This window comes from Macaca mulatta, chromosome 19, assembly GCF_049350105.2.
Source record: "Macaca mulatta isolate MMU2019108-1 chromosome 19, T2T-MMU8v2.0, whole genome shotgun sequence".
Lineage (NCBI taxonomy): Eukaryota > Metazoa > Chordata > Mammalia > Primates > Cercopithecidae > Macaca > Macaca mulatta.
The window spans coordinates 8,431,260-8,458,991 of NC_133424.1; the positions used below are offsets into that span (position 1 = coordinate 8,431,260).

The following is a 27,732-nucleotide window of genomic DNA, read 5'->3' on the forward strand; positions in this document are numbered from 1 at the left end:
CCCGGGGGCGGGGCTTAATCTGGGGGCAGGGCTTGAGGCAGGGGAGGGGCGGGCCCAGATTGACGACTTGCACGGATTCCTTCGACTCCTTGATTTCCCAGGACTACGGGCTACCAGATCGGCGGTCCAGCTGGAATCAACCGATGGAGGCTCCGCTGCAAACTGGAATGGTAAGGGGTGGGGCGGGGACCGGGTAGGCGCGGGCGTGGGGCGCCACGGGGACTACAACTGCCGGCGTGCTCAGCGCGCATTACATGATCTGGCGAGAACACGCTGCGTCCGCTTGGGCGGAACTACGTTTCCCGGCATGCACTGCGGGCCGCCGGGCCTCAGGGAAGAGTCGCGCCCCCGGGGAGGGAGCAGCACTGGCCCATTCTGCAGATGGGGACATCGAGTCACGGGCTGGCTACTAACTCCTCGGGGGCGAAGGTGGGGGAGAGGGATGGGTTCCAGGACGTCCCGGAGCCCGGGGAAGTCTCGGCGGGACGGATTTGCGGTGCGCAGCCAGTGCCGTTTGTCCCTCAGGTGCTGGGCGTGATGATCGGGGCCGGAGTGGCGGTGGTGGTCACGGCCGTGCTCATCCTCCTGGTGGTGCGGAGGCTGCGAGTGCCAAGTGAGCACCAGAGGGGCCCCTCTTGGGAGGCTGTGTGGTGGGGGAGCCCAAATGCCCGGGTCCCGAGGCGGCAGAGATGGGGATTTGCTGGCGTCTGTTCGCGGTACCCCAGCTCTAGCAGGGTGGAGTCTGCACAGAGCTCGGAGTGCCCCTGTCCCCACCTATCCCCAGAAACCCCAGCCCCGGATGGCCCCCGGTATCGGTTCCGGAAGAGGGACAAAGTGCTGTTCTATGGCCGGAAGATTATGCGGAAGGTGAGTCTGTGACCCCTGGGGTCTGCCCTGACCACACAGAGGCCGCGCCCCTTCCCTATTTACACGTCTTAGGCTCCACCACCGCTCCTTCCTTGATGGAGACCCCCTGGATCCGTCTGCCTCTCCCCCAGGGTCTGAATTAGCAACTGACCCATCCCGCCTTCATTCTTCCAGGTGTCACAATCCACGTCCTCCCTCGTGGATACCTCTGTCTCCGCCACTTCCCGGCCACGCATGAAGAAGAAACTGAAGATGCTCAACATTGCCAAGAAGTAAGGCTGTGCTGGGTGTGACCTGGTATTAGGGGTTATGTCAGGGGCCTTTTGAGTAATCAACCCACACCAAAGTGTTGTGGAAGTCTTCCCATATTGGCTGGGCGCCGTGGCTCACGCCTGTAATTCCCAGCACTTTGGGAGGCTGAGGCGGGCAGATCACCTGAGGTCAGGAGTTTGAGACCAGCCTGGCCAACATGGCGAAACCTGATCTCTACTAAAAATAAAAAAATCAGTTGGGCGTGGTGGCATGGACCTGTAATCCCAGCTACTCAGAAGGCTGAGACAGGAGAATCACTTGAACCTTGGAGGTAGAGGTTGCAGTGAGCTAAGATCACGCCACTGCACTCCAGCCTGGGCAATAGAGTGAGACTCTGTCTTAAAAAAAAAAAAAAAAAAAAAAAGAACGTCTTCCTGTTTCAGAGGGATATCTCTGGACTCTCCTCTGAGGGGCTATCTCAGAGCTCTTCCACACCAGACACGCTGTCTCTAGGGTCTCTCTTCCCTGAGGGCTACCTCAGTGATGTTCTCCTTCCACTGGGGTATCTGAGCTATTTGTTCCCAAGTCAGTATCTCAGAGGTCTTGCTATATATTTAGTGGGGGAGTCTGCATCAGGGGTCTCCACGTAAGTTATTTCATGAGTCTCCTCACATGAGTGGTTTTCTTCCAGGGTACTTCACTAGGTAACTGTGTTTCTATGATCTCCTAAAGGGGCTATCTGCAGCCTCCAGCCTCTCTTCTCCAGCGGTTATCTCAGGCATCTCTCTACATCAGAAGGCATCAATCCTGTGTTATGGACCTTGGAGTTCTTCCCACACTGAGGAGGCTGTTTCAGGAGTTTCTGTTCCCTAGGGGCTCTTAGGAATTTTCTTGCACTAGAAATATAGGAAGGATGCATCAGAGATCCCTGTTGGCAGCAAGGAGCTATCTCAGGGTCTGTGAGAAAGGCTCTCCAACTCTCTTTGCAAGTTGAGTGCTGGCTCTGGGATCCCCTTATGTCATGGAGTCTACCTGGAGGTCTGCCTCAAGGGTTTCTTCACACCAGGGCTCTCCATGATCAATAGTCCTGCAATGGCAGGCTTTTCTTTCTTTTCTTTTTTTTTCTTTTTTTTTTTGAGACGGAGTCTCGCTCTGTCGCCAGGTTAGAGTACAGTGGCGCAATCTCGGCTCACTGCAACCTCTGCCTCCCAGGTTCAAAAGATTCTCCTGCTTCAGTCTCCAGCGTAGCTGGGACTACAGGCGCACGCCACCATGCCCAGCTAATTTTTGCATTTTTAGTAGAGATGGGATTTCACCATGTTGGCCAGGATGGTCTCGATCTCTTGACTTTGTGATCCATCTGCCTCAGCTTTCCAAAGTGCTGGGATTACAGGCATGAGCCACTGCGCCTGGCCAATGGCAGGGCTTTCTATGAGTTGAGTAGAAGGGCTATCTCGAAGTTCCCTATGATCAGTTGAGGGTCCATATCTCAGGTTTCTCCACATCACAGGAGCTGTCTCTAGTGTCTGCATACTCTTCAGGGACTACCCTGATGTCTTCATGATTGTCAGGGGGCTATCTCAGCTTTCCGTGACCTAGGGAAGAGTTAGCTCAAGGTATCCCTGATCAGAAAAGGAATAATTATTATTATTATTATTATTTTGGAGACAGGATCACACTCTGTTGTTCGGGCTAGAGTGCAGTGGCACAGTCACAGCACACTGCAGCCTTGACCTCCTGGGCTCAAGAGATCGCTCCTGCCTCAGCGTCTTAAGTAACTGAGACCGCGGGCATGCACCACCATGCCTGGCTAATTTTTAAATGTTTTGTAGAGATGGGGGGTCTCGCTGTGTTGCCTAGGCTGGTCTTGAACTCCTGGCCTCAAGCAATCCTCCCGCTTCGGCCTCCCAAAGTGCTGATATTACAGGCATGAGCCACCACGCCCAGCCAAAAAAGGAATTATATTGGAATTTCTTGATTTCATTGAGTTTAACCTAGGGTCCCATCCTCCAAGGTCTATCTCAGGGATCTTTTGCCAGTGGAGAGTCTTGCCTCAGCAATCACTGTGACTTGTGGGGAAGGGCTTGCCCAGGTCCACAATTAGCAGAGGGGCTATCTCTGGATTCTCCATTGATAATGAGGGCTACTTCAGGGACCTCTGCGGCCATCAGAGGGGCTGTCTCAAGGTTCTCTCAGACTGGGAGGAAGGTCTATCTCCGGAATGTTTACATAGAGCAGAGAGGCTGTATCTTCCGTCTTCTCATATATTGGAAGCCATGTCAAAGGCATACTCACGTTAAGGGCAATATCTCAGCAGTCTACTCTGTGACTACTAGAGGGAACGTTTCAGGACGCCCACGACAAACATACGTACCATTTCCGGGCTTGCCTTTATCTTGGAAGCTATGTCGGGGTCTGCCTCCCTAAAGGGTTCAGCTCAGGGGCCTATGCCTAGTGGAGGGGCCATCTCGGAGAACTTTAGGTCTGGAGTCCTAGGGTTTTTCCATAAAGGGCCAGATAGTAAATGTTTCAGGCTTTGCTGGCCACATATGGCCCCGTTGCAACTCTTTGACTCTGCTGCATGGGAGCAGCCATAATGATATGCAAATACACGAATGTGGCTTTGTACCAATAAAACTTTATTTACAAAAATAAATGTGGCCAGCCGGGTGCAGTGGCTCACGCCTGTAATCCTAGCACTTTGAGAGGCTGAGGCGGGAGGATCATTTGAGTTTAGGAGTTTGAGACCAGCCTGGGCAACATGGGGAAACCCCATCTCTACTGAAAATACAAAAAATTAGCTGGGCGTGGTGGCGCACACCTGTAGTCCCAGCTACTTGGGAGGCTGAGGCAGGAGAATCGCTTCAGCCTGGGAGGTGGAGGTTGCAGTGGGCTGAGATTTCACCACTGCACTCCAGCCTGGGTAAAAGAGCAAGACTCTGTCTCAAAAAAAAAAAAAAAAAGGCTGGGTGCGGTGGCTCAAGCCTGTAATCCCAGCACATTGGGAGGCCGAGGCAGGCAGATCATGAGGTCAGGAGATCGAGACCATGCTGGCTAACACAATGAAACCCCGCCTCTACTAAAAATACAAAAAAAATTAGCCAAGTGTGGTGGCAGGCGCCTGTAGTCCCAGCTACTCGGGAGGCTGAGGCAGGAGAATGGTGTGAACCCAGGAGGCAGAGCTTGCAGTGAGCGGAGACCACACCACTGTACTCCAGCCTGGGTGACAGAGCAAGACTCCGTCTCAAAAAAAAAAAAAAAAAAAAAATGGTGGCTGGCCTGATTTGGCCAGCAGGCCAGAGTTTGCTGTACGTGAGCCCTAGGGAAAGAGGATGTGGGGGTCTCAGGTTTGCCTGAGCCTTCTCCCTGTCCCCCTCATCCCCCGGCACCCCTCCCCTCCCACCAGGATTCTGCGCATCCAGAAAGAGACCCCCACGCTGCAGCGGAAGGAGCCCCCTCCCGCAGTGCTGGAAGCTGACCTGACTGAGGGCGACCTGGCTAACTCCCATCTGCCCTCCGAAGTGCTTTATATGCTCAAGAACGTCCGGTCAGTGTTGGGATGCAGGTGGGGGTGGAGGACTACAGACGTGGGGCCACCCTGACCTCCAGCCTGTCCCCCACTGCCTGTCCAACAGGGTGCTGGGCCACTTCGAGAAGCCGCTCTTCCTGGAGCTCTGCCGCCACATGGTCTTCCAGCGGCTGGGCCAGGGTGACTACGTCTTCCGGCCAGGCCAGCCAGATGCCAGCATCTACGTGGTGCAGGACGGGCTGCTGGAGCTCTGTCTGCCGGGGCCTGTGAGTGGGCCTCCCCAGGGGCTGCTGCAGGAGGATGGGTGGTGGGGATGGGCAGCAGGCAGGTCTGTAGAGCTGGTGGTCTTTGGAGACGTGTCATCGGAAGTTAGGGGAACGGGAGTGACCAAGGACATTTGGGGTGGTCGGCATGGTTGCTCAGTAGTTACAGGTATTGAACGACGGGGGATGCCTGCTGGTTGGAAGGCTTGGCAGGTTCCCCTGAGAAGGGATGGGGGGTGTCAGCGATCATTGGGATGGATGAGGGGGTGACATGCCAGTCACCAGGGTGAGGCCACCAAGGATCCCTGGTCCCCTGTGTCTCAGGACGGGAAGGAGTGTGTGGTGAAGGAAGTGGTTCCCGGGGACAGCGTCAACAGCCTTCTCAGCATCCTGGATGTCATCACCGTGAGTGACCAGTCCCTGGGGCAGGGGGGCTGGGGTGCGAGGACCCACCCAAGAGACCAGGTTGAAGGAAATCACCGGATCCCCAATCTCTGATTCATCCCTGATGCTGCCGATGGCCCCTCCTGGGACTGGCGCCAGGAAGGATTGGGGGAGTAGCGAGGGGGACTCGCAGCCCCTGCCCTTGTCTCTCTTCACGCTCTCCCCTCCCCCAGGGTCACCAGCATCCCCAGCGGACCGTGTCTGCCCGGGCGGCCCGGGACTCCACAGTGCTGCGCCTGCCCGTGGAAGCGTTCTCCGCGGTCTTCACCAAGTACCCGGAGAGCTTGGTGCGGGTCGTGCAGGTCAGCGGGCCCTCGCCTCCCGTCACCCCCCGAGGGACCCCACCCTGGCCCCCACCCATTCCAGGTTCCAAGGGGTAGAGGCCCAGCAGCCAGCAGGCGCTGGAGCTGTGGTTATCGGCCTGGAGCAGCCAGATGTCCGCAGCCGCGGACTCCTCCCTTAGCTGCCTCGCCCCATTTCCCCAGACTGTGGGTCTCTCCCTGGTTCCCGCCCCACCCCTTATGCTGCGGACTAGCCCTGCCCACTATCTGGCCCTGCCCCTGACCCCGCCCCTAACCCCGCCCCACCTTATGGCCACACCCCTCGAGCCCTGCAGATCATCATGGTGCGGCTGCAGCGAGTCACCTTCTTGGCGCTGCACAACTACCTGGGTCTGACCAATGAGCTCTTCAGCCACGTGAGTGGGTGGCGGGGAGCGAGCACTGGCGGGATGGGGGCGGGATCAGGATGGGACTCCCAGGACAGGCCACCAGCTGTTCTCTGCCCCCAGGAGATCCAGCCGCTGCGTCTGTTCCCCAGCCCCGGCCTCCCAACTCGCACCAGCCCTGTGCGGGGCTCCAAGAGGATGGTCAGCACCTCAGCTACAGACGAGCCCAGGGAGACGCCAGGCCGGCCACCTGACCCCACCGGGGCCCCGCTACCTGGACCTACAGGTACCCAGGGACCAGAGGTGGGACCCAGCCTTGCCCAATCTCCCAGGAAGCCCCGTCTTAGCCCCCAGACCCTTTTTTAGTTCTACAGAGTCAACGTGACCCTGTCTAGCCCCACAGGGACCCCATAGCTGGGTATCCATGTCTGACTCCTGACTGGTACCCAGGAAGCTCTGGCCTCATCCCCAAGGACCCATTGGAATTGCTTTCACTAGTTCATCCGTCCCCAGCGTCTCCTAATCTCCCAACCTGCTAATCTGCCTAGTGGCTCTGACGAGCAGGAGCCTGAACATGTGTCTCCCCCAGGGGACCCCGTGAAGCCCACATCCCTGGAAACCACCTCGGCCCCTCTGCTGAGCCGCTGCGTCTCCATGCCAGGGGACATCTCAGGTTTGGAGCATTGGGTCTGGGGGGAGGGCCATAGGGCTTCCGGATTTGAATCCAGGTCCATTGCCTGCCCATCTTGACTTTTTTTTTTATCTGCGAAATGGGAATACTGCCAGTACTTCCCCGGGCACTTTTTGGTAGGTATTCATTGAGATAGTGCTTCTCCCACCTGTATTTAGAAGGATTCAGAGAGAGAGTGCAGGCATTGATTGGTCATGTCTGCTACAGCAGTGGCCCATGGCGCGTTGCTATCCATTAGTCTCAGACCGCAACTGTGGTTACTCTCATCTTTTTCTTTTCTTTTCTTTTGAGACCTGTCTCCCAGCCTGGAGTGCAATGGTGCTGTCAAAGCTCACTGCAGCCTCGAACTCCTGTGCTCAAGTGATCCTCTAGCCCCAGCCGCCCAAATAGCTAGAACTACAGGCCTATACCACCATATCCGGCTCATTTTTTAAAAATCTTACTCTCATCTTTATGGCTTTTGTTGCCCTCCTGCCCACCTGCAGGCTTGCAGGGTGGCCCCCGCTCCGACTTTGACATGGCCTATGAGCGTGGCCGGATCTCCGTGTCCCTGCAGGAAGAGGCCTCCGGGGGGTCCCAAGCAACCCCCGCTCGGGTAAGGCCTGGGACCCTGGCTGGTGGTGGAGCCCGCTGGGGAAGGTGGCTGGGAGGGAGCATCAGGAGGTCACAAGCCTGCCCCACTCAGACCCCTACTCAGGAGCCCCGTGAGCAGCCAGCAGGTGCCTGCGAATACAGCTACTGTGAGGATGAGTCGGCCACCGGCGGCTGCCCCTTCGGGCCCTACCAGGGTCGCCAGACCAGCAGCATCTTCGAGGCAGCAAAGCGGGAGCTGGCCAAGCTGATGCGGATCGAGGTGGGCAGCCGAGGGGAGCTGGGCCCAGGGCATGAGGGAGGCCTGGCTGCCCCCATCTCAACCCCCCTCCCTCCCCAGGACCCCTCCCTCCTGAACAGCCGAGTCTTGCTGCACCACGCTAAAGCTGGCACCATCATTGCCCGCCAGGGAGACCAGGTGAGGCTGACCCCTGACCTGTAACCATGCCACCTGAGATCATTCCCTCTGTCTTCTGTGACCTCTGATCCCTGCCCTTTGACTGTAAGACCAGCACCTTCTCCCATGGAAACAGACCTCTCTCATCCTATCATTTCCAACCTCTAACCCTTGGATCCTGTGACCCCCACCCCCAACCCCACCCCATGTCCTCTGGACCCATCAACTCTTCACCTGTGACCCCTGAACCTTTCGCCCTAGGACCCCAACTCCGAGATCGCTCCTGCCTGCCCTGGCTCTTCCTGTAATTCTGTTTTCTGAACTTCTGATCCTGCAGTATTCGCTAACGTGTCTGCTTCTCACGCTGACTGCTGCCAGGATAGGGGCTCGATAAATGGCTACAAATTGCCATCTGGCCCTGGAAGGCCATGAACCATGGGGGCGGGGTTTCAGGGCCTTGTAGCAGCACCCAGGATGTGTAGGAAAATATATCCCACTATTCTGTCCACTGTTCATATGGGGAAACTGAGGCTTGTCAAGGGTTAGTGACCCGACTACCAGCTGAAAGTCAAGAAGTCCCAGGGTAGGAGGAGGAGGAGGAGGAAGAAGAGGAAAGTTGAAACCCACACTCTGCCCCCAGAGTGTGGCAGATGATCTAGAAGGTTCTCTGCTTCCTCATCAGTGGAATGGGGTAATAAAGAAGAGATGCCCAGTTTGCAGAACCCCAATGAGCCTTTTTTTTTTTTTTTTTTTTGAGACAGAGTCTTGCTCTTGTCACCCAGGCTGGTGTGCAGTGGTGCAATCTCAGCTCACTGCAACCTTCACCTCCTGGGTTCAAGCAATTCTCCTGCCTCAGCCTCCCAGATAGCTGGGATTACAGGGTTGTGCCACCATGCCTGGCTAATTTTTGTATTTTTAGTAGAGATGGGGTTTCGCCATGTTGGCCAGGCTGGTCTCAAACTCCTGACCTCAGGTGATCTACCTGCCTCGGCCTCCCAAAGAGCTGGGATTGCAGGCATGAACCACCATGCCCGGCCTGCTGCGACATTTTTGATTGTTAGGATTTCACCGGGTACTGTTTCTGACACCTGGTGGGTAGAGACCAGGGATGCTCAAATGTACAGAAGCAACAGGCTGGAACCATCCAGTCTATTATCCACAGTGTGAGGTTTGTAAGAGTGACAGGTGGCCAGGGAGGGGGTTTAGCAGCAGCTAACTCTGAGGAGGGCCTGTGGTGACAGTGAGCTGTCATAGGCACTGGGACCCCAGCACTGCCCCAGGCTCGGGGGAGAGAAGCCTGGGGCAAGGTCGGGGTGGGGTGGGAGCTGTGGTCCTACTGTTAGCCAGCTAGGGTGTTGCTGTGTCACTTGACCCAGTGACTCTGCTGTCCCCTTGAACCACCCATGGCAGGGATGGGCTCTTTTCTGGAGAGGAAGTCGAGGCTTTTGCGAGCTGTTCTTAGTACAGCTGAGGAAGTAAGGTTACCTTGTGGCTTCTTTGGGGGCCCCTGGGCCCTGCTTATCTGGGAGACTGTTGGCCACAACCCAGCCCTGGCCTGTCAGTGTACCAGGCTGGTCTGCAGCCCCTCAGAGCTTCTCTGGGTTGGCAGGACTTTTGTTAGAGACCCCCTGCTTTCCTGTGCTTCTCCTTGAAACTTTTTTTTTTTTTTTTTTTTGAGATGAAGTCTTGCTCTGTTGCCCAGGCTGGAGCGCAGTGGTGCGATCTTGGCTCACTGCAACCTCCGTCTCCCGGATTCAAGCGATTCTCCCACCTCAGCCTCCCTAGAAGCTGGGACTACAGGCACGTGCCACCACACCTGGCTAATTTTTATAGTTTCAGTAGAGACAGGGTTTCACCGTGTTGGCCAGGCTGGTCTCAAACTCCTGGACTCAAGTGATCCACTCGCCTCACCCTCCCAAAGTGCTGGGATTACAGGCATGAGCCACCGTGCCTGGCCACAGTCTGGAAATTCTGTCTTAGAAGGTTCCAGCATGTGTTTATATCTCCTGGGACTGCGCCTCACCCAGGGGTCCCTGCAGTGTTTTGGCAGGTGGAGCTTCACTGGGTGCCAGACAAGTTGGTGTGGTGGATAAAGAGGGAATCTCTCCATTTCTGGGCAGTTTCAGTTCCTTATTTATAAAGGGGTGGAACAGGAAGGTGTCTAGCTGGTCAGGCTACCCAAAGAAGAAAGAAACATGTGTTTACCCAGCATTTGCCCCATCCGGAACCGTGTGCTGCCAGCTGGACAAGAGGCAGGAAAAGGCCTGGGCACGGTGGCTCACGCCTGTAATGCCAGTACCTTGGGAGGCCGAGGTGAGCGGATCACTTGAGGTCAGGAGTTCGAGACCATCCTGGCCAACATGGTAAAACCCCATCTCTACTAAAAATACAAAAATTAGCCGGGCGTGGTGGCAGACGCCTGTAGTCCCAGCTACTCGAGAGGCTGAGGCAGGAGAATCGCTTGAACCCAGGAGATAGGTTGCAGTGAGCTGAGATCGCACCCCAGGACTCCAGCCTGGGCAACGAGTGAGACCCTGTCTCAAAAAAACAAAAACAAAAACAAATGTGGGCAGGGAAAGCCCTTAAGTGGTCCCTGCCCTTGGGCAGCCCACAGTATTCTGAGAGACATGACTCAAAGGATTACACAAATTCTTATAAAATCATAAGTGCTTAGTGCTACAAAGGAGATGATCTTGGCACTACAAAGTCTGGCTTAGACAGGGTGGCACCTCTAAGGCCATGACCTAAGAAGGAAGGAGGGGGAGGAACAAACTGGATGCAGTTGTTGGAAAGGTCATTCTAGGCAGAAGGAAGAGCTTGTACAAATGTTGTGTGGTGGGAAGAAATAGGCTGATCTCTAAGAAATAAAAAAGGGAGTCGGTGAGCCTCAAGTGGAACAATATTTTTTTGGGGGGGTGTAATGGTTTTATTGAGCTATAATTCATGTATTATACAGTTTACCCATTTAAAGTATATACTTTAGACTGGGCGCAGTGGCTCACGCCTGTAATCCCAGCACTTTGGAAGGCCGAGGTGGGAGGATCTCTTGAGTCCAGGAGTTCAAGACCAGCCTGGGCAACACAGCAAAACCCAGTCTCTACAAAAAACAAACAACATTAACCAGGCGTGGTAGCGCATGCCTGTGGTCCCAGCTACACAGGAAGCTGAGGCAGGCATGAGCCACCGCACCCGGCCATGCCCGCCTAATTTTTGTATTTTTAGTAGAGACAGGGTTTCGCCATGTTGGCCAGGATGGTCTCAAACTCCTGACCTCAGGTGATCCACCTGCCTCAGCCTCCTAAAGTGCCAGAATTACAGGCGTGAGTCACTGCACCTAGTCTTATGTAAGGGTTTCTGTGTAGACATATGTTTTATTTTTTTTTTTTTTAAAGGTGGGGTCTCACTATGTTTCCCAGGCTGGTCTCGAACTCCTGGGCTCAAGTGATCCTCCCACCTTGGCCTCCCAAAGTGCTTGGACATATGTTTTCATTTCTCTTGGGTATATACCTAGGAGTTGAATTGCTGGGTTATAAGCCACCTATTTTTTTTTTTTTTTTTTTTTTTTTTTTGACGGAGTCTCGCTCTGTCGCCCAGGCTGGAGTGCAGTGGCCGGATCTCAGCTCACTGCAAGCTCCGCCTCCCGGGTTCACGCCATTCTCCTGCCTCAGCCTCCCGAGTAGCTGGGACTACAGGCGCCCGCCACCACGCCTGGCTAATTTTTTTTTGTATTTTTAGTAGAGACAGGGTTTCATCGTGTTAGCCAGGATGGTCTCGATCTCCTGACCTCGTGATCCGCCTGCCTCGGTCTCCCAAAGTGCTGGGATTACAGGTGTGAGCCACCGCGCCCGGCCTTTTTTTTTTTTTTAAAGGGAGTCTCACTATGTCACCCAGGCTGGAGTGCAGTGGTGCAATCTTGGCTCACTGCAACCTCTGCCTCCTAGATTCAAGCAATTCTCCTGTCTCCGCCTCCCGAGTAGCTGGGATTATAGGCACATGCCACCATGCCTAGCTAATTTTTGTATTTTTAGTAGAGAAACAGTTTCACCTTATTGATCAGGCTGGTCTCGTACTCCTGACCTCAAGTGATCCGTCTGCCTCAGCTTCCCAAAGTGCTGGGATTACAGATGTGAGGCACCACAGCCAGCCTCTATTTTTAATTTTTTTAAGCACTGTTATTTTGTTTGTTTGTTTCTTTGCTAGACTGTTCTCCAAAGCAGCAGCACCATTTTACATTTCCACTGGCAGCGTATGAATTCCAGTCCCTCTACATTCTCTCTAACACGTTGTAATTCTAACCATTTCTGTGGGTGTGAAGTGTAATTGTGGTTTTGCTTTGCATTTCTCTAATGACTTGATGTTGAACAGCTTTTTATGCACCTAATGGCCATTTGTATGTCTTCTTTGGAGAAGTTGCTATTCAGATCTTTTGCCCATTTTACTCTTCTTTTTTTTTTTTTAGAGACGGGGGTCTCGCTATGTTGCCCAGGCTGGTCTCCAACTCCTGGGCTCAAACTATCAAGCGATCCTTCTGACTTGGCCTCCCAAAGTGCTGGGATTGCAGGCATAAGCCACTGCACCTGGCCTTTAATTTATTTTAGAGACAGGGTCTTGCACTGTAGCCCAGGCTGGTATCATAGCTCACTGCAACCTCAAACATCTGGGCTCAAGCAGTCCTCCTGCCTCAGCCTCCAGAGTAGCCAGGACTATAGACACATGCTACCATGCCTGGCTAATTTAAATTTTTTTTTTTTTTTTTTTTTTTTTTAAGAGACAGGGTCTCACTATGTTGCCCAGGCTGGTCTCAAACTCTTGGGCTCAAGCGATCTTCACACCTAGTCCTCTCAAAGTGCTGGGATTACAGTTGTGGGCCACTGCACCCAGCCCCTTCAGTATACTTTAAATCAGGGGTGTCCAATCTTTTGGCTTCCCTGAGCCACATTGGAAGAATAATTGTCTTGGGCCACACATAAAATACACTAACACTAGCTGGGCGTAGTGGCACACACCTGTAATCCCAGCATTTTGAGAGGCTGAGGCAGGTGGATCACTGAGGTCAGGAGTTCGAGACCAGCCTGGCCAACATGGTGAAACCCCGTCTCTACTAAAAATACAAAAATTAGCCGGGCATGTGGCAGGCACCTTTAATCCCAGCTACTTGGGAGGCTGAGGAAGGAGAATCACTTGACCTCTGGAGGTAGAGGTTGCAGTGAGCCGAGTTTGCACCACTGCACTCCAGCCTGGGCGACAGAGCAAGACACCGTCTCAAAACAAACAAGCAAACAACACTAAAGATAGCTGATGAGCTAAAAGAAAAAAGATCACACACACAAAAAAAATTCCATAATGTTTTAACAAAGTTTATGAATTTGTGTTGGGCCAAATTCGAAGCCAGCCTGGGCCACAAGCAGCCTGTGGGCTGCAGGGTGGACAAGCTCGCTTTAAATCATCTCGAGATTACTTATAATACCTAATACAATGTAAATGCTATGTAAATAGTCATTATGCTGTATTATTTAGGGAATAATGGGGAAAAATAGTCTGTAAATGGTCTGCGCAGGTGCAATTTTTTTTCTTGAATATTTTAGATCCAAGGTTGGTTGAATCCTGGGTATATGGTACATATATATATATATGCACACACATATATATACACATAGATAGAGAAAGATGCTGCTCATCTATAATCTATGTAAAAATATTTTTATATGTTTTTATATGTATTTATATGTATATATAGATGCTGCTCATATCCAAAGTCTTTATTCTGTCCTCCATGTTTTTCTTTTTCTTTTTCTTTTCTTTTTTTTTTTGAGACGGAGTCTCACTCTGTCGCCCAGGCTGGAGTGCTGTGGTGTGATCTCAGCTCACTGCAAGCTCTGCTTCCCGGGTTCACGCCATTCTCCTGCCTCAGACTCCCGAGTTGCTGGAACTACAGGCGCCCGCCACGGTGCCCGGCTAATTTTTTGTATTTTCAGTAGAGACGGGGTTTCACCGCGTTATCCAGGACAGTCTCAATCTCCGGACCTCGTGATCCACCCACCTGGGCCTCCCAAAGTGCTGGGATTACAGGCGTCAGCAACCGCGCCTGGCCTTCTTCTTCTTCTTTTTTTTTAAGACAGTGTCTCACTCTGTTGCCCAGGCTGGAGTGCAGTGGCATGATCTCAGCTCACTGCAGCCTCCGCCTTCCAGGTTCAGGCAATTCTCCTGCCGCAGCTTCCTGAGTAGCTGGAATTACAGACATGTGCTACGACGCCCACCTAATTTTTTTATTTTAGTGGAGACGGGTTTCGCCACGTTGGCCAAGCTGGTCTCGAATTCCTGGCCTCAAATGACTCCCCTGCCTCGGCCTCCCAAAGCACTGGGATTATAGTCGTGAGCCACCACGTCCTGCGCCTTCGTATTTTTCTCTTTTTTTTTCTTTTTTTTTTGAGACGGAGTCTCGCTCTGTTGCCCAGGCTGGAGTGTAGTGGCCGGATCTCAGCTCACTGCAAGCTCCGCTTCCCGGGTTTACGCCATTCTCCTGCCTCAGCCTCCTGAGTAGCTGGGACTACAGGCACCCGCCACCTCGCCCGGCTAGTTTTTTGTGTTTTTAGTAGAGACGGGGTTTCACCGTGTTAGCCAGGATGGTCTCGATCTCCTGACCTCGTGATCCGCCCGTCTCGGCCTCCCAAAGTGCTGGGATTACAGGCTTGAGCCACCGCGTCCTGCGCCTTCATATTTTTCTTAACCCTTCCTTCCTTCTTTAATGTTTTTCTGTGGAGCACGTTGACCTGAGCTGGGGGTCCACGCTGTCCGGGTTCTGTGTTCATCACATCCCCTGCCCGCACAGGACGTGAGCCTGCACTTCGTGCTCTGGGGCTGCCTGCACGTGTACCAGCGCATGATTGACAAGGCGGAGGACGTGTGCCTGTTTGTAGCGCAGCCCGGGGAGCTGGTGGGGCAGCTGGCGGTGCTCACTGGCGAACCTCTCATCTTCACGCTGCGAGCCCAGCGCGACTGCACCTTCCTGCGGATCTCCAAGTCCGACTTCTACGAGTATGACGGCCTGAGGTTGGAGTGGGGGTGGCACTCGGAGGACCCCCAACCCGTGAGAGTGGCCAGGACCCCATCCCTCAACCTCACTCCTGGAAGAGCAGAAGGGACCCTCCAGATCTGGCCCCCCGGCGCCGGTGTAGGGCAATTTTGAGGCCTTGCTCTTTCATCCCAAGTCTATCCCTGCAGGATCATGCGCGCACAGCCCAGTGTGGTGCTGAGCGCGGCGCACACGGTGGCAGCCAGGATGTCGCCCTTCGTACGCCAGATGGACTTCGCCATCGACTGGACGGCAGTGGAGGCGGGACGCGCGCTGTACAGGTGCAGCTTCCACCACGCTGCTCAGGCCCGGCCTAGGGGTGGGGACTTGGGGGTGGTCAGACCTTGCTGATCTCCACGCCCACTCAGGCAGGGGGACCGCTCCGACTGCACTTACATCGTGCTCAATGGACGGCTGCGTAGCGTGATCCAGCGAGGCAGTGGCAAGAAGGAGCTGGTGGGCGAGTACGGCCGCGGCGACCTCATCGGCGTGGTGAGCGCGGCCCCCACCCACTGACCTCTGGCCTTTTCCAGGCCAATCCCCACACAACACACACACATCATCCCGGGTAAAGTGGTGAATGCAGCTCCCGACCTCTGACGTCACCCAGTCCGCTCCCCTCCCAGACCTCATTTCGTCGGAAAAGGGGATTCCGCCTGTCGTGTATCCCTGTCCTCTCCCTCTTCTCGGACCTCTAATGGGTAGCGAGCGAGGCTTGCTTCCCTGCACCCCCATTGCAGGGGAGCCCTAGATGGGGCAGTACAGCCCCCTCTCCACCAATCTTCGGCCTCCCCATTCCCCACCCAAGCAGCCTCAATTATGCACACGGCTCCCCAGGTGGAGGCGCTGACCCGGCAGCCGCGAGCCACGACGGTGCACGCGGTGCGAGACACGGAGCTGGCCAAGCTTCCCGAGGGCACCTTGGGTCACATCAAACGCCGGTACCCGCAGGTACGCCCTGTTGTGGGCGGGGCAGAGGGCCGGAGGCCGGACCCCGGGGGGACCGGGCCTAGCGTGTGGGAGGGGCTTCCGGAGGGACGGGGGCCGAGGGAGGTGCCAAGGCGAGAGAGTAAGGGCGGGGCTCTTGGGGGTGGGACTCAGGTAACGGGGACCCAGGAGCCCCGGCAGAGGAGGGAGAGGTGGGACCTGGACAGCTGCTTCCCGGGTCTCACTGAAATGCCGGCCTCCAACGCCCCCAGGTTGTGACCCGTCTTATCCACCTGCTGAGCCAGAAAATTCTAGGAAATTTGCAGCAGCTGCAAGGACCCTTCCCAGGTGAGAGCCGGCCGGCCCGGAGCGTGCTGGGAGATGTAGTCCCGCGTCCAGAGCATGCTGGGAGGGACGCCTTCTTCCTGAGGGATGCTGGGAAATGGAGTTCCGCGAAGAAATCATGCCCCTGCGGGTTTCAAACCCGAAGTAGGACCGAGGTGCAGTGCATGCTGGGGAATGGAGTTCGTGTTCGTGAGCATGCTGGGAAACAGAGTCCTTGACCCCAGGCGTGCTAGTTAATGGGCTGGAAAGTGAATCAGTGGTGCCAGGGATGGAGTCTTAGGCGGCGGAGTCTGCCCGGGAGTCTGGGCTTGCTGGGGAAGTCCATGGCTTGGATGTAGAGAGAAAGGGAGTCCTAGATCAGAATATGATGGCAAGGCCGGTCGTGATGGCTTACGCCTGTAATCTCAGCATTTTGGGAAGCTGAGGCAGGAGGCTTGCTTTAGCCCAGGAGATTGAGTTTGAAACCACTCTGGGCAACACAGTAGGACCACCCGTCTCTACAGAAATTTCTTTTCTTTTTTTTATTTCTTTTTCTTTTTCTTTTTTTTTTTTTCTTTTTTTTTTTTTTTGAGATGGCGTCTCGCTCTGTCGCCCAGGCTGGAGTGCAGTGGCGTGATCTCGGCTCACTGCAAGCTCCGCCTCCAGGGTTCACGCCATTCTCCTGCCTCAGCCTCCCTAGTAGCTGGGACTACAGGCGCCCGCCGCCACGCCCGGCTAAATTTTTGCGTTTTTAGTAGAGACGGGGTTTTACCGTGTTAGCCAGGATGGTCTGGATCTCCTGACCTTGTGATCCGCCCGCCTCGGCCTCCCATAGTGCTAGGATTACAGGTATGAGCCACCATACCCGGCCGAAAATTTTCAAACGTTAGCTGGGCGTGGTGATACATACCTGTAGTCTCAGCCACTCGGGAGGCTGAGGCGGGAGGATTGATTGCTTGAGCCCGGAGGTTGAGGCTGCAGTGAGCTGTGATCGTGCCACTGTACTCCAGCCTGGACGACAGAGCTAGAGCCTGTTTCAGAAAACATAAAACAGCAAACAAACAAAACTTCCCATACCGTGATGGAAAATAGTCTGTGGATTGTTGTTTAGGACTCTGGGCACCTTGCCTTCTGAAGTTACAGCATGCTGGGAGATGTAGCCCGTGTCTCAGCCTGTGATTTCAATGAGCTAGAACAGAATGGGGCGTGCAATGGGGTTGGAGGCCTGCTGAAATGTGGGCCTGAGTTTCTACATTGTGGCAGCCAGATTCTGGGCCAGCCCAGCAACCTAGATACCCCTTTTCCCTCCAGGGGCTCTACCCAATTGGCCCTGACCCCTAGATCCCCCGAGGCAGGGGCAGGGCAGTAGTGGCAGAAAAGACATCTTTAAGAAATTAGAGGCCTGGCTCACGCCTGTAATCTCAGCACTTTGGGAGGCCGAGGCAGATGAATCACTTGAGGTCAGGGGTTCGAGACCAGCCTGGCCAACATGGTGAAACTCATCTCTACTAAACGTTCAAAAATTAGTTGGGCATGGTGGAAGGCTGAGGCAGGAGAAGCACTTGAACCCGGGATGCGGAGGTTGCAGTGAGCGGAGCCTGTGCCATTGCACTCCAGCCTGGGCAACAAGAGTGAAACTCCATCTCAAAAAAAAAAAAACAAAGAAAAGAAAAAGAAGGAAAGAAATTACAGATAAAGAATACAATATTGGCTGGGCACAGTGGCTAACGCCTGTAATCCCAGCACTTTGGGAGGCCGAGGCGGGCAGATCATGAGGTCAGGAGATCGAGACCATCCTGGCTAACACAGTGAAACCCCGTCTGTACTAAAAATACAAAATAATTAGCTGGGCGTGGTGGCGGGCGCCTGTAGTCCCAGCTACATGGGAGGCAGAGGCAGGAGAATGGTGTGAACCCGGGAGGCGGAGCTTGCAGTGAGCCAAGATCGCGCCACTGCACTCCAGCCTGGGCGACAAATCGAGACTCTGTCTCAAAAACAAAACAAAACAAAACAAAACAATATCTAGAAGACAAAAGAGGGTCATGATGGTGTGTGGCTGACGGAGGGAGGGAGGGAGGGAGGAAGAGGCTTTTCTAAAGACAGTGAGCTGAGACGACAAATGAGATGGGGCCAGACATGAAAGAGAAACCAGGGATGCTGCACAGGGTGGCTGGTGGTTTCGAAGCACTGAGAGGAGGAAAGTGATCAAGGGGAGAGGTGGCAGGAGTTGGGGGGTAAGTCACATAGGGGCTAGGGGCTGTGGACAGGCATTTGAGCTTATTTAGATTGTTACATGGGAAGAAGGATTCCACCAGTAAGGAGAAAACGAGAGGTCTAGGCAAGATATGGGAGTTGACAGCTTGGTCTAGGCTGTTAGTGGAGAAGCTGGGAAGCAACAGATGGGTCGAAAGTAGCTTTACTTCCTTTTCTTTTCTTGTCTTTGTCATTTCTTTTCCTTTTTTTAAGACAGGGTTTCGCTCTGTAGCCCAGGCTGGAGTGCAGTGGCATGATCTTGACTCACTGCAACCTCTGCCTCCTGGGTTCAAGTGATTCTGCTGCCTCAGCCTCCCAAGTAGCTGGGATTACAGGCTTGAGCCACCACGCCTGGCTAATTGTTTTATATTTTTAGTAGAGTAGTGTTTCTCCATGTTGACCAGGCTAAAAGTAGCTTTATTTCTGCCTCGTTTTGTGTTCAGGTCCCCCATTAGACAGAGGAACCAAGACCAGAATGGGGCAGGGACACTGGCCAATTGATCTCCCAAGCATAGTGAATCTGAATGGTTGTAGAGTTGTGTAATGGATCCCACTGAGGTGATCAGGGCCCAAAGTGGAGGGTGGATGGCCAGGTTTTAACAAAAGAGGGGATAGTAGTTAAGGCTGGGGGTCTAGGACCAGACCCATGGTTTTCAGTATGGTAGAGTCAAGACTGGGCAGCTGGAGGCTGCAGTCTGGGAGCAGAGGAGCAGGAACTTCAGATGAGGAGGAAGAGGAAGAAGAGGAGGAGGAGGAGGGTTCAGCTCTCTAGACACAGGTTTGCACCACAAATCTCATCCACTGGGTTCTCAGCAGGCTCTGGGCTGGGTGTGCCCCCACACTCGGAACTCACCAACCCAGCCAGCAACCTGGCAACGGTGGCAGTCCTGCCCGTGTGTGCTGAGGTCCCCATGGTGGCCTTCACGCTGGAGCTGCAGCATGCCCTGCAGGCCATTGGTCAGTGGGGTGAGGGTCATGGGTGGGGGCTGGCCGTGGGTGGGACATTAGTGAGTGAAAGATGTTCGGGTAGCCGGGCGCGGTGGCTCACGCCTGTAATCCCAGCACTTTGGGAGGCCGAGGCGGGCGGATCACAAGGTCAGGAGATCGAGACCATGGTGAAACCCCGTCTCTACTAAAAATACAAAAAATTAGCCGGGCGCGGTTGTGGGCGCCTGTAGTCCCAGCTACTCGGGAGGCTGAGGCAGGAGAATGGCGTGAACCCTGGAGGCGGAGCTTGCAGTGAGCCGAGATTGGGCCACTGCACTCCAGCCTGGGTGACAGAGCGAGACTCCGTCTCAAAAAAAAAAAAAAAAAAAAAAAAGATGTTCGGGTAGGTCATTTGGGGGGTGGAGGGGAACAGGGCCACCGGGTTGGGGTAATGGATATTCTTTTCTGAGTGAGGCCCCAGCCCTGTGGACCATGGTTCCCAGCCTCCCTTCCCCACCTACCCCTAGGTCCGACGCTACTGCTTAACAGTGACATCATCCGGGCACGCCTGGGGGCCTCCGCACTGGATAGGTGTGTGTTGCAGAAGGGAGTGGGTAGGGTAATGGGTGGGCCTGGAGCCTCAAATTCTTTCAGACCTGAGTTCAAGTTCTCGGCTTCAAGCCACGGAGCATGCGTCCTACCCGTAGGTCAATGGGGAGTTTCGCAGTGGTGTGAATCTGCCCACCAGGGCATGGACTTCCATGGTGGGGTTTTGGGTGTCTAAGTTTCTCCCAGCAACGGAGCTCTGTGGTCTCGGGGAGCACACTGAACCCAGGCTAGCCTCAGGATGACGCTGCCCTCATCCTACCCTAGCATCCAAGAGTTCCGGCTGTCAGGGTGGCTGGCCCAGCAGGAGGATGCACACCGTATCGTACTTTACCAGACGGACGCCTCGCTGACGCCCTGGACCGTGCGCTGCCTGCGACAGGCCGACTGCATCCTCATCGTGGGCCTGGGGGACCAGGAGCCCACCCTCGGCCAGGTTGGAAGGCTGTGCCCCCTGATTTCACCCACCTTGGGCCCCGTCCTTTGCCCTTCCGTGCCTGCACCAGGCCACGTGCACCCTCGCCGTGGGGGTAGGCGATCAGGGACCCAGGTGTGGCCAGGTGGTAGTGGGGCGGCTGGTGACCTCTGCCGTCCATCTTCCGCAGCTGGAGCAAATGCTGGAGAACACGGCAGTGCGTGCCCTTAAGCAGCTCGTCCTGCTCCACCGAGAGGAGGGCGCGGGCCCCACGCGCACCGTGGAGTGGCTCAACATGCGCAGCTGGTGCTCGGGGCACCTGCACCTGCGCTGTCCGCGCCGCCTGTTCTCGCGCCGCAGCCCTGCCAAGCTGGTGAGGAGCGGGCCGGCCCCCACCTTCCAGGGGCGTGGCTACCGGGCGTGGCCTGGGAGATTGGGGCGGGACCTGGGAGAGTTGAGGACGGGCTCGAAGGTCAGAGTGCCCCTGGGGGATCCGCCGGACCCCGCCCTCATGCTCCTCGGTCGCGGCTATCTCCCCCATCCCAGCATGAGCTCTACGAGAAGGTTTTCTCCAGGCGTGCGGACCGGCACAGCGACTTCTCCCGCTTGGCGAGGGTGCTCACAGGGAACACCATTGCCCTTGTGCTGGGCGGGGGCGGGGCCAGGTGAGGGGCGGGGCTTGCTCTCTGGGGGCGGGGCCTGGAAATCCGGGGGTGGAGCTTCCTTCCTGGGAAAAACCGTGGGGGCGGGGCTTGCTCCTGGAGGCGGGGCCTGGGTGTCCGAGGGTGGAGCTTCCTCCCAGTGAGAGACCCCATGGGTAGGGGCGGGTCCTTTGTTCCTTAGCAGTGTGGAAGGTGGGAGGAGGTGGGGGCAGGGGAGTTCCTGCTGCTGGGGCCTAGCGGATCACTGGGGCCCACTTTCCCGGCAGGGGCTGCTCGCACATCGGAGTGCTAAAGGCATTAGAGGAGGCGGGGGTCCCCGTGGACCTAGTGGGCGGCACGTCCATTGGCTCTTTCATCGGAGCGTTGTACGCGGAGGAGCGCAGCGCCAGCCGCACGAAGCAGCGCGCCCGGGAGTGGGCCAAGGTGTGGCGTTGGGAGGAGGGGTTGCTGCACCCCAGGAGTGCCATAAAACCCGTGGCTCCACCCTAATCTGATCCCATGGGGGAGACTCCGGGGTCAGGGTTACCCTTCCTGATTCAAACTGTAAACCCCAGCTGTTCGGACTTTTATAGATATGCTTCTAGAACTCTGGGTAACCATTTTGGGACCTCCTGTTTACTGACCCTAACCCATAACCCCCAACTAGAGCACCCAGGGCCCTTGGTGACCGCTTTGTGAACGGCCTTGGGTGACCACATCATCCCTAAATGCTCCTTTTTTTGTTGTTGTTGAGACTGAGTCTCGCTCTGTCGCCCAGGCTGGAGTGCAGTGGCGCGATCTTGGCTCACTGCAACCTCCACCTCCCAGATTGGAGTGATTTATCCGCCTCAGCCTCCTGAGTAGCTGGAATTACAGGCGCGCCCCACCAGCCCGGCAAATTTTTTTGTATTTTAGTAGAGATGAGGTTTCACCATGATGGCTAGGCTGCTTTCGAACTCCTGGCCTCAAGTAATCTGCCCACGTTGGCCTCCAAAGTGCTGGGATTACCAGCGTGAGCCACTGCACCTGGCCCCTAAGTGCTCCTTGCTCACCCCCTATTGGTGAACCTTATCTGTGACCCCACGTGACTCCTATTTGACCCTGTCTGGCGCCCTTGTCCCTAGAGCATGACTTCAGTGCTGGAACCTGTGTTGGACCTCACATACCCAGTTACCTCCATGTTCACTGGGTCTGCCTTTAACCGCAGCATCCACCGGGTCTTCCAGGATAAACAGATTGAGGTAGGCCCACCCCGTCCCCTGCCCTGCCTGCGCCTCCTCGAAGGAGTCCCCTGCTCCTCCCCCACCTTGATCCCTGTCCCCGCAGGACCTGTGGCTGCCTTACTTCAACGTGACCACAGATATCACCGCCTCAGCCATGCGAGTCCACAAAGATGGTGGGTGTCCCCGCCCAGCCTGCAGCAACCGCTGACACCACGTGGGGTTGGGGGGATGCTTCCGGGAGGGCCGCTGAACATCTGGGACGTTGTTAACACGAGTGACCGTCCACCCTGGCCCGATCGCCGACCACTAACCGCCACCCACTAATGCCCCGGAGACCCCAGGTACGTCCGTCCTCGGCGGAGGGGAGCAGGGAGACTCGTCGGGCGCCTTACCCCCGTCACGCCATCCCCACAGGCTGTGTGTGGCGTTACATCCGGGCCAGCGCCTCCTACTGCCCCTACCTGCCCCCACTGTGCGACCCCAAGGACGGGCACCTGCTGGTGGATGGGTGCTACGTTAACAACGTCCCAGGTCAGCAAGCCCGCCGGGCTGGCCGGGCCTCCGGAGTGTCTGAGCGTGTCTGTGCGTGTCTGTGTCTGTGTGTCCCACCGCGCAGGCTCCCTGTGGCGGTATGTGCGCGCCAGCATGACGCTATCGGGCTACCTGCCGCCGCTGTGCGACCCCAAGGACGGGCACCTACTCATGGATGGCGGCTACATCAACAACCTGCCAGGCAAGTGGCTGCCCGCACCACCCACACACGCAAGCACCTCCCGCACCACACACACACACACGCACGGGCACACAGACAGGCTCAACGACGGGACACATGCCAAAGCCACCCGTGCAGGGGTGCAGACACACACACACACACACACACATACAGTCACGTGTATGACACATACAGTCACGTGCACATGGAGGTGCCTGTGGACAGCGACATGTGCAGTTGAAATCTACATCCTGGCCGGTGCGGTGGCTCAGCCTGGAATCCCAGCAGTTTGGGAGGCCTGAGGCAGGCATATTACCTGAGGTCAGGAGTTTGAGATCTGCCTGGCCAACATGGTGAAACCCCGTCTCTACTAAAAATACAAAAAATTAACCGGACATGGTGGCGGGCACCTGTAATCCCAGCTACTCAGGAGGCTGAGGCAGGAGAATCACTTGAACCCAAGATGCAGAGGTTGCAGTGAGCCGAGGTTGTGCCATTGCACTCCAGCCTGGGTGACAAGACTGAAACTCCGACTCAAAGAAAAAAAAAAGAAATCTACATCTACCTCCTGGCGTGCTGTTATGCACAAGTGGATGTACGTACAAGAGGGACAGGTGCCCATGTCCACACGCACATCAGGGGACATGCAGGTGGAATGCAACATTCATATGTGTGCACACTGGCTACACACACACATGCTTTCTCTCGGGCAGGTAGAGCTCACACACGTGTACACACAGGTACATGTGCACAGATGAACACGTGTGTCAGTGAAATAGGGCATTTGCCTATGTATACCAGTCTGTCCCACTTGTCCTTCACGTTCCCTCAAACATGCAGGGATGTGCACACACATAGATAGGATGCGGCACCTCTGACCAAGTTAAGCCATGCCTGCCACCTTTATGGGTGCAGGTGAGAGGTGGGCAGGTACACAACTTAAAATTTCACACCCCAGAAGTGTGCATACACGAATAGACATGTACGCTAGTTGCACACATACTCACAATCTTATAGGACGGGATGGGCAAACTATGGCCCACAGGCTGAATCCTGCCCTCTGTTTGACTGTATAAATAAAGCTTTATTGAGCTGGGCACAGTGGCTCAGGCCTGTAATCCCCGCACTTTGGGAGGCTGAGGCGGGTGGATCACTTGAGGCCAGGGGTTCAAGGCCAGCCTGGCCGACATGGTGAAAACCCGGTTTCTACTAAAAATACAAAAATTAGCCGAGTGTAGTGGCATGTGCCTCTAATCCCAGCTACTCGGGAGGCTGAGGCAAGAGAGTTGCTTGAACCCAGGAGTTGGAGGTTGCACTGAGCCCAGATCATACACTGCACTCCAGCCTGGGCGACAGAGTGAGACTCTCTCAAAAAATAAAACAAAACCTCCCCACACCTGACCCCACTCTTCAACTTCAGTTGCATCATTTCTATTCCCTGTACATGACAGCATGTTGTTTTCATGTGTGGGTTTTTTTTTTTTTTTTTGCGTGATCATTTGTATATGGCGTCTGTGGGACTGGGTTGAACATCTGTGCCCCCTGCCCCTGAGAGGAGCAGCCCGCTGACCCCTCTGACCCCACAGCGGACATCGCCCGCAGCATGGGTGCCAAAACGGTCATCGCCATCGATGTGGGGAGCCAGGACGAGACGGACCTCAGCACCTACGGGGACAGCCTGTCTGGCTGGTGGCTGCTGTGGAAGCGGCTGAATCCCTGGGCGGACAAGGTGAAGGTTCCAGACATGGCTGAAATCCAGTCCCGCCTGGCCTACGTGTCCTGCGTGCGGCAGCTAGAGGTTGTCAAGTCCAGCTCCTACTGCGAGTACCTGCGCCCGCCCATCGACTGCTTCAAGACCATGGACTTCGGGAAGTTCGACCAGATCTATGTGAGTGGGCAGGAGTGGCATGGCGCCTGCATAGGTGGTCCAGCAAAGCTTTGCTACTTAAAGCTCAGAGCAGTGTGAAGGGGAGGAATCCAGGAGGGGGAGGAATCCGGGAGAAATCCAGGAATCCTATCTGGAATCTGGAAAACAGATCAGTGATCAATTAGTGATGTCTGCAGGGGATGTGGTGGGGGTGTGGCTGTGCATGTGCTGTGTATGAACTTTCTCTTTATGGGCCAACTGCCCCCCCAGAAGCACTGTATAGTGATTTCTAATGCCATTTCTGCATTGGCGGGAATGAGATTAGTGATGAAGTAGTAATGCCTGCCACAGGTCCAGGAGAGGGATGTAGCAGTGTGTGTGTTATGTGCCACTGACCCTGAAAAATGTGCCATAGCCCAAGCCAATTGAAACTGATCAGGGGCCAGACATGGTGTCTCATGCCTGTAATCCCAGCACCTTGGGAAGCTGAGGTGGGAGGATTGCTTGAAGCCAGGAGTTCAAGACCAACCTGGGCAACATAGCAAAACTCCATCTCTACAAAGATTAAAAATAAAAAATTAGCTGGATGTGGTTGTGCACGCCTGTCACCCCAGCTACTCGGGGGACTAAAGTGGGAGGATCACTTGAGCCCACGAGTTCGAAGCTGCAGTGAGCTATGATTGTATCACTGCACTCCAGCCTGGGAGACAGAGCAAAACTCCGTCTCTAAGAAAAAGAAAGGGCCAGGCACAGTGGCTCATGCATGTAATCCCAGCATTTTGGGAGGCCGAGGTGGGCAGATCACTTGAAGTCGGGAGTTCAAGACCAGCCTGGTCAACAAGGTGAAACCTCGTCTCTACTAAATATACAAAAAGTAGCCGGGTGTGGTGGCGCATACCTATAGTCCCAGCTGCTTGAGAGGCTGCAGCAGGATAAATCGCTTGAACCTGGGAGGCAGTGGTTGCAGTGAGCCAAGATTGTGCCACTGCACTCCAGCCTGGGTGACAGAGTGAGACTCTGTCTCAAAAAATAATATTAATTAAAAAAATTAAAGATAAAAATAATTTTTAAAAATTTTAAAAAAGAAAAATTGATCAGTAGCTGCAGCCCAGAAGCCCTGAGTCTGAGAAGAAATATGTGATGTCCCTTGGGGGCTCACTGGGATGCCATGCCATGAGAAATTCAAGATGTTTGCTGTGGGCTTGGGAGATGGCAATATCCACAGATGTACTGCCTGTTTGCAGACTTCAAAATAAGCTCACATATCACCAGTTTGTGTTATTTGCTACCCAACACCCTGCATGGGGCTGAGTGGGAAAGAACATGGAGAGATTGATTGGTAATGTCTGTCAAGCACAGGACAGGGGATATGTGGGGGAGTGTGCTATGTGCAGCTGACTCTGAAATAGGTTGAGTCTCAAATGCCAACTCCCCCAGAGCATCAGGCTTTTAAGGGGCCAGAGAAGGGGCAGACAGAGTGGGGACAAGCAAAACGGAGTTGCAGACATGGACCCAGCCCCTCACTTCCCGCAGGATGTGGGCTACCAGTACGGGAAGGCAGTGTTTGGAGGCTGGAGCCGTGGCAACGTCATTGAGAAAATGCTCACAGACCGGCGGTCTGCAGACCTTAATGAGAGCCGCCGTGCAGACGTAAGCCTGTGATGCCCCCGGGGCCACTCTGACTCCAGTGATTCCAGAACCCAAGCCCCCTTAAAGTCTCCCCCAAACCTCAGATGACCCCATATATCCCTGGGTTTTGCTGAGCTCTCAGACCTGCGCTGACTTCAGAGAGTTCCCACCCTAGGATCTCCTCTGAGCCCCCAGTGGACCACTAGGCCCCCCAGGGGCCCCAAGACTCTGTGGGCCCCCCCCAAGAGCCTCACCAATGTCACCCCACAGGTGCTTGCCTTCCCAAGCTCTGGCTTCACCGACTTGGCAGAGATCGTGTCCCGGATTGAGCCCCCCACAAGCTATGTCTCCGATGGCTGTGCTGACGGTGAGGGGCCCAGGGGACCCCCAAGAGGGAGGGGAGTGGCTGGAGATGACAGGCCAGCCCTGATCCCCTCACCCATGCCCTGCTTTCCGACTCCAGGAGAGGAGTCAGATTGTCTGACAGAGTATGAGGAGGACGCCGGACCCGACTGCTCGAGGGATGAAGGGGGGTCCCCGGAGGGCGCAAGCCCCAGCACTGCCTCTGAGATGGTGAGAGTGGGGAGCCCAGGGTCCCCTCACATCCCCCAGAGAGTCATGAGTACAGTTGGAGGGGTGTATTTGAGATGCTGGGTGCTGGCTGACATGTGCGCAGTGACATATCAGTGTCCCGTGCTGGGTGACGTGTATGTGACCTGTCCCTGCAGGAGGAGGAGAAGTCGATTCTCCGGCACCGACACTGTCTGCCCCAGGAGCCGCCCGGCTCAACCACAGATGCCTGAGGACCTCGCCAGGGGTCACCCCCTTCCCCCCGCCCCTGGACTGGGCTGGGGATGGCCCTGTGGGGGTAGCTCACTCCCCCTCCTGCTGCTATGCCTTGACCCCCGGGGCTCACACACTGGACCGACCTGCCCTGAGCGGGGATGCCGTGTTGCACTGATGACTTGACCAGTCCCCTCCCCCAATAAACTCACCTCTTGGAAATGACCTCCTGTCGTCTTTAGGTTGGGGAGCCACCTTCTGTGCTCAGGGTGGCTGGGGCTGGGGTCTGACACCACCTGGTGCTTGCCCCCCACAGGAAGTGCCTTTCTAGAATCCACACGGGGCCCCACTAGGTTCTTGTCCCCACTCTGCCCCTTCTCTGGCTCTCAGAAGCCAGTGCTGACTCCAGACCACAGGGCCAAACATTCCATGCCACCCTCCCCAGCTCACAGGTGTTCTTGGAGGCCCGATGTGGCATCCCTCAATTTCTTTTTTTTTTTTTTCTCCTTTGAGACAGAGTCTCACTCTGTCACCCAGGCTGGAGTACAGTGGCGTGATCTCCTCTCACTGCAACCTCCGCCTCCCGGGTTCAAGCGATTCTCCTGCCTCAGCCTCCTGAGTAGCTGGGATTACAGGCAGCCGCAACCATGCC

At 55.3% G+C, this 27,732-nt stretch overlaps 1 protein-coding gene across 32 annotated transcripts in view; it reads left to right on the plus strand.

Moving 5' to 3' along the window:
* The window catches only part of PNPLA6 (patatin like phospholipase domain containing 6), a 28,524-nt gene extending 1,222 nt beyond the window's left edge, over positions 1 to 27,302 (plus strand). For 4 of the 32 annotated variants that reach the window (XM_015122678.3, XM_015122677.3, XM_077979725.1 and 1 more), the window contains 33 exons: positions 102 to 170; positions 526 to 613; positions 785 to 867; positions 1,042 to 1,139; positions 4,526 to 4,666; positions 4,755 to 4,914; positions 5,236 to 5,316; positions 5,529 to 5,657; positions 5,972 to 6,052; positions 6,146 to 6,308; positions 6,612 to 6,695; positions 7,199 to 7,308; positions 7,399 to 7,566; positions 7,645 to 7,722; positions 14,531 to 14,736; positions 14,923 to 15,054; positions 15,142 to 15,265; positions 15,611 to 15,724; positions 15,973 to 16,048; positions 19,091 to 19,234; positions 19,732 to 19,795; positions 20,078 to 20,246; positions 20,416 to 20,598; positions 20,772 to 20,890; positions 21,154 to 21,310; positions 21,991 to 22,107; positions 22,193 to 22,262; positions 22,706 to 22,822; positions 24,388 to 24,689; positions 26,202 to 26,318; positions 26,568 to 26,664; positions 26,761 to 26,870; positions 27,026 to 27,302. In XM_015122678.3, the coding sequence (XP_014978164.1) occupies positions 144 to 170; positions 526 to 613; positions 785 to 867; positions 1,042 to 1,139; positions 4,526 to 4,666; positions 4,755 to 4,914; positions 5,236 to 5,316; positions 5,529 to 5,657; positions 5,972 to 6,052; positions 6,146 to 6,308; positions 6,612 to 6,695; positions 7,199 to 7,308; positions 7,399 to 7,566; positions 7,645 to 7,722; positions 14,531 to 14,736; positions 14,923 to 15,054; positions 15,142 to 15,265; positions 15,611 to 15,724; positions 15,973 to 16,048; positions 19,091 to 19,234; positions 19,732 to 19,795; positions 20,078 to 20,246; positions 20,416 to 20,598; positions 20,772 to 20,890; positions 21,154 to 21,310; positions 21,991 to 22,107; positions 22,193 to 22,262; positions 22,706 to 22,822; positions 24,388 to 24,689; positions 26,202 to 26,318; positions 26,568 to 26,664; positions 26,761 to 26,870; positions 27,026 to 27,100 (3,984 nt within the window). In that variant the 5' untranslated portion in view covers positions 102 to 143 and the 3' untranslated portion in view covers positions 27,101 to 27,302. Of the gene's footprint in view, positions 1 to 101; positions 171 to 311; positions 614 to 784; positions 868 to 1,041; positions 1,140 to 4,525; positions 4,667 to 4,754; positions 4,915 to 5,235; positions 5,317 to 5,528; positions 5,658 to 5,971; positions 6,053 to 6,145; positions 6,309 to 6,611; positions 6,696 to 7,198; positions 7,309 to 7,398; positions 7,567 to 7,644; positions 7,723 to 14,530; positions 14,737 to 14,922; positions 15,055 to 15,141; positions 15,266 to 15,610; positions 15,725 to 15,972; positions 16,049 to 19,090; positions 19,235 to 19,731; positions 19,796 to 20,077; positions 20,247 to 20,415; positions 20,599 to 20,771; positions 20,891 to 21,153; positions 21,311 to 21,990; positions 22,108 to 22,192; positions 22,263 to 22,503; positions 22,852 to 24,362; positions 24,690 to 26,201; positions 26,319 to 26,567; positions 26,665 to 26,760; positions 26,871 to 27,025 lie in introns of those variants that run through there. The other 28 variants (XM_077979729.1, XM_015122680.3, XM_077979730.1 and 25 more) reach the window with 20 other exon arrangements.
* The last annotated feature ends 430 nt before the right edge of the window (positions 27,303 to 27,732 follow it).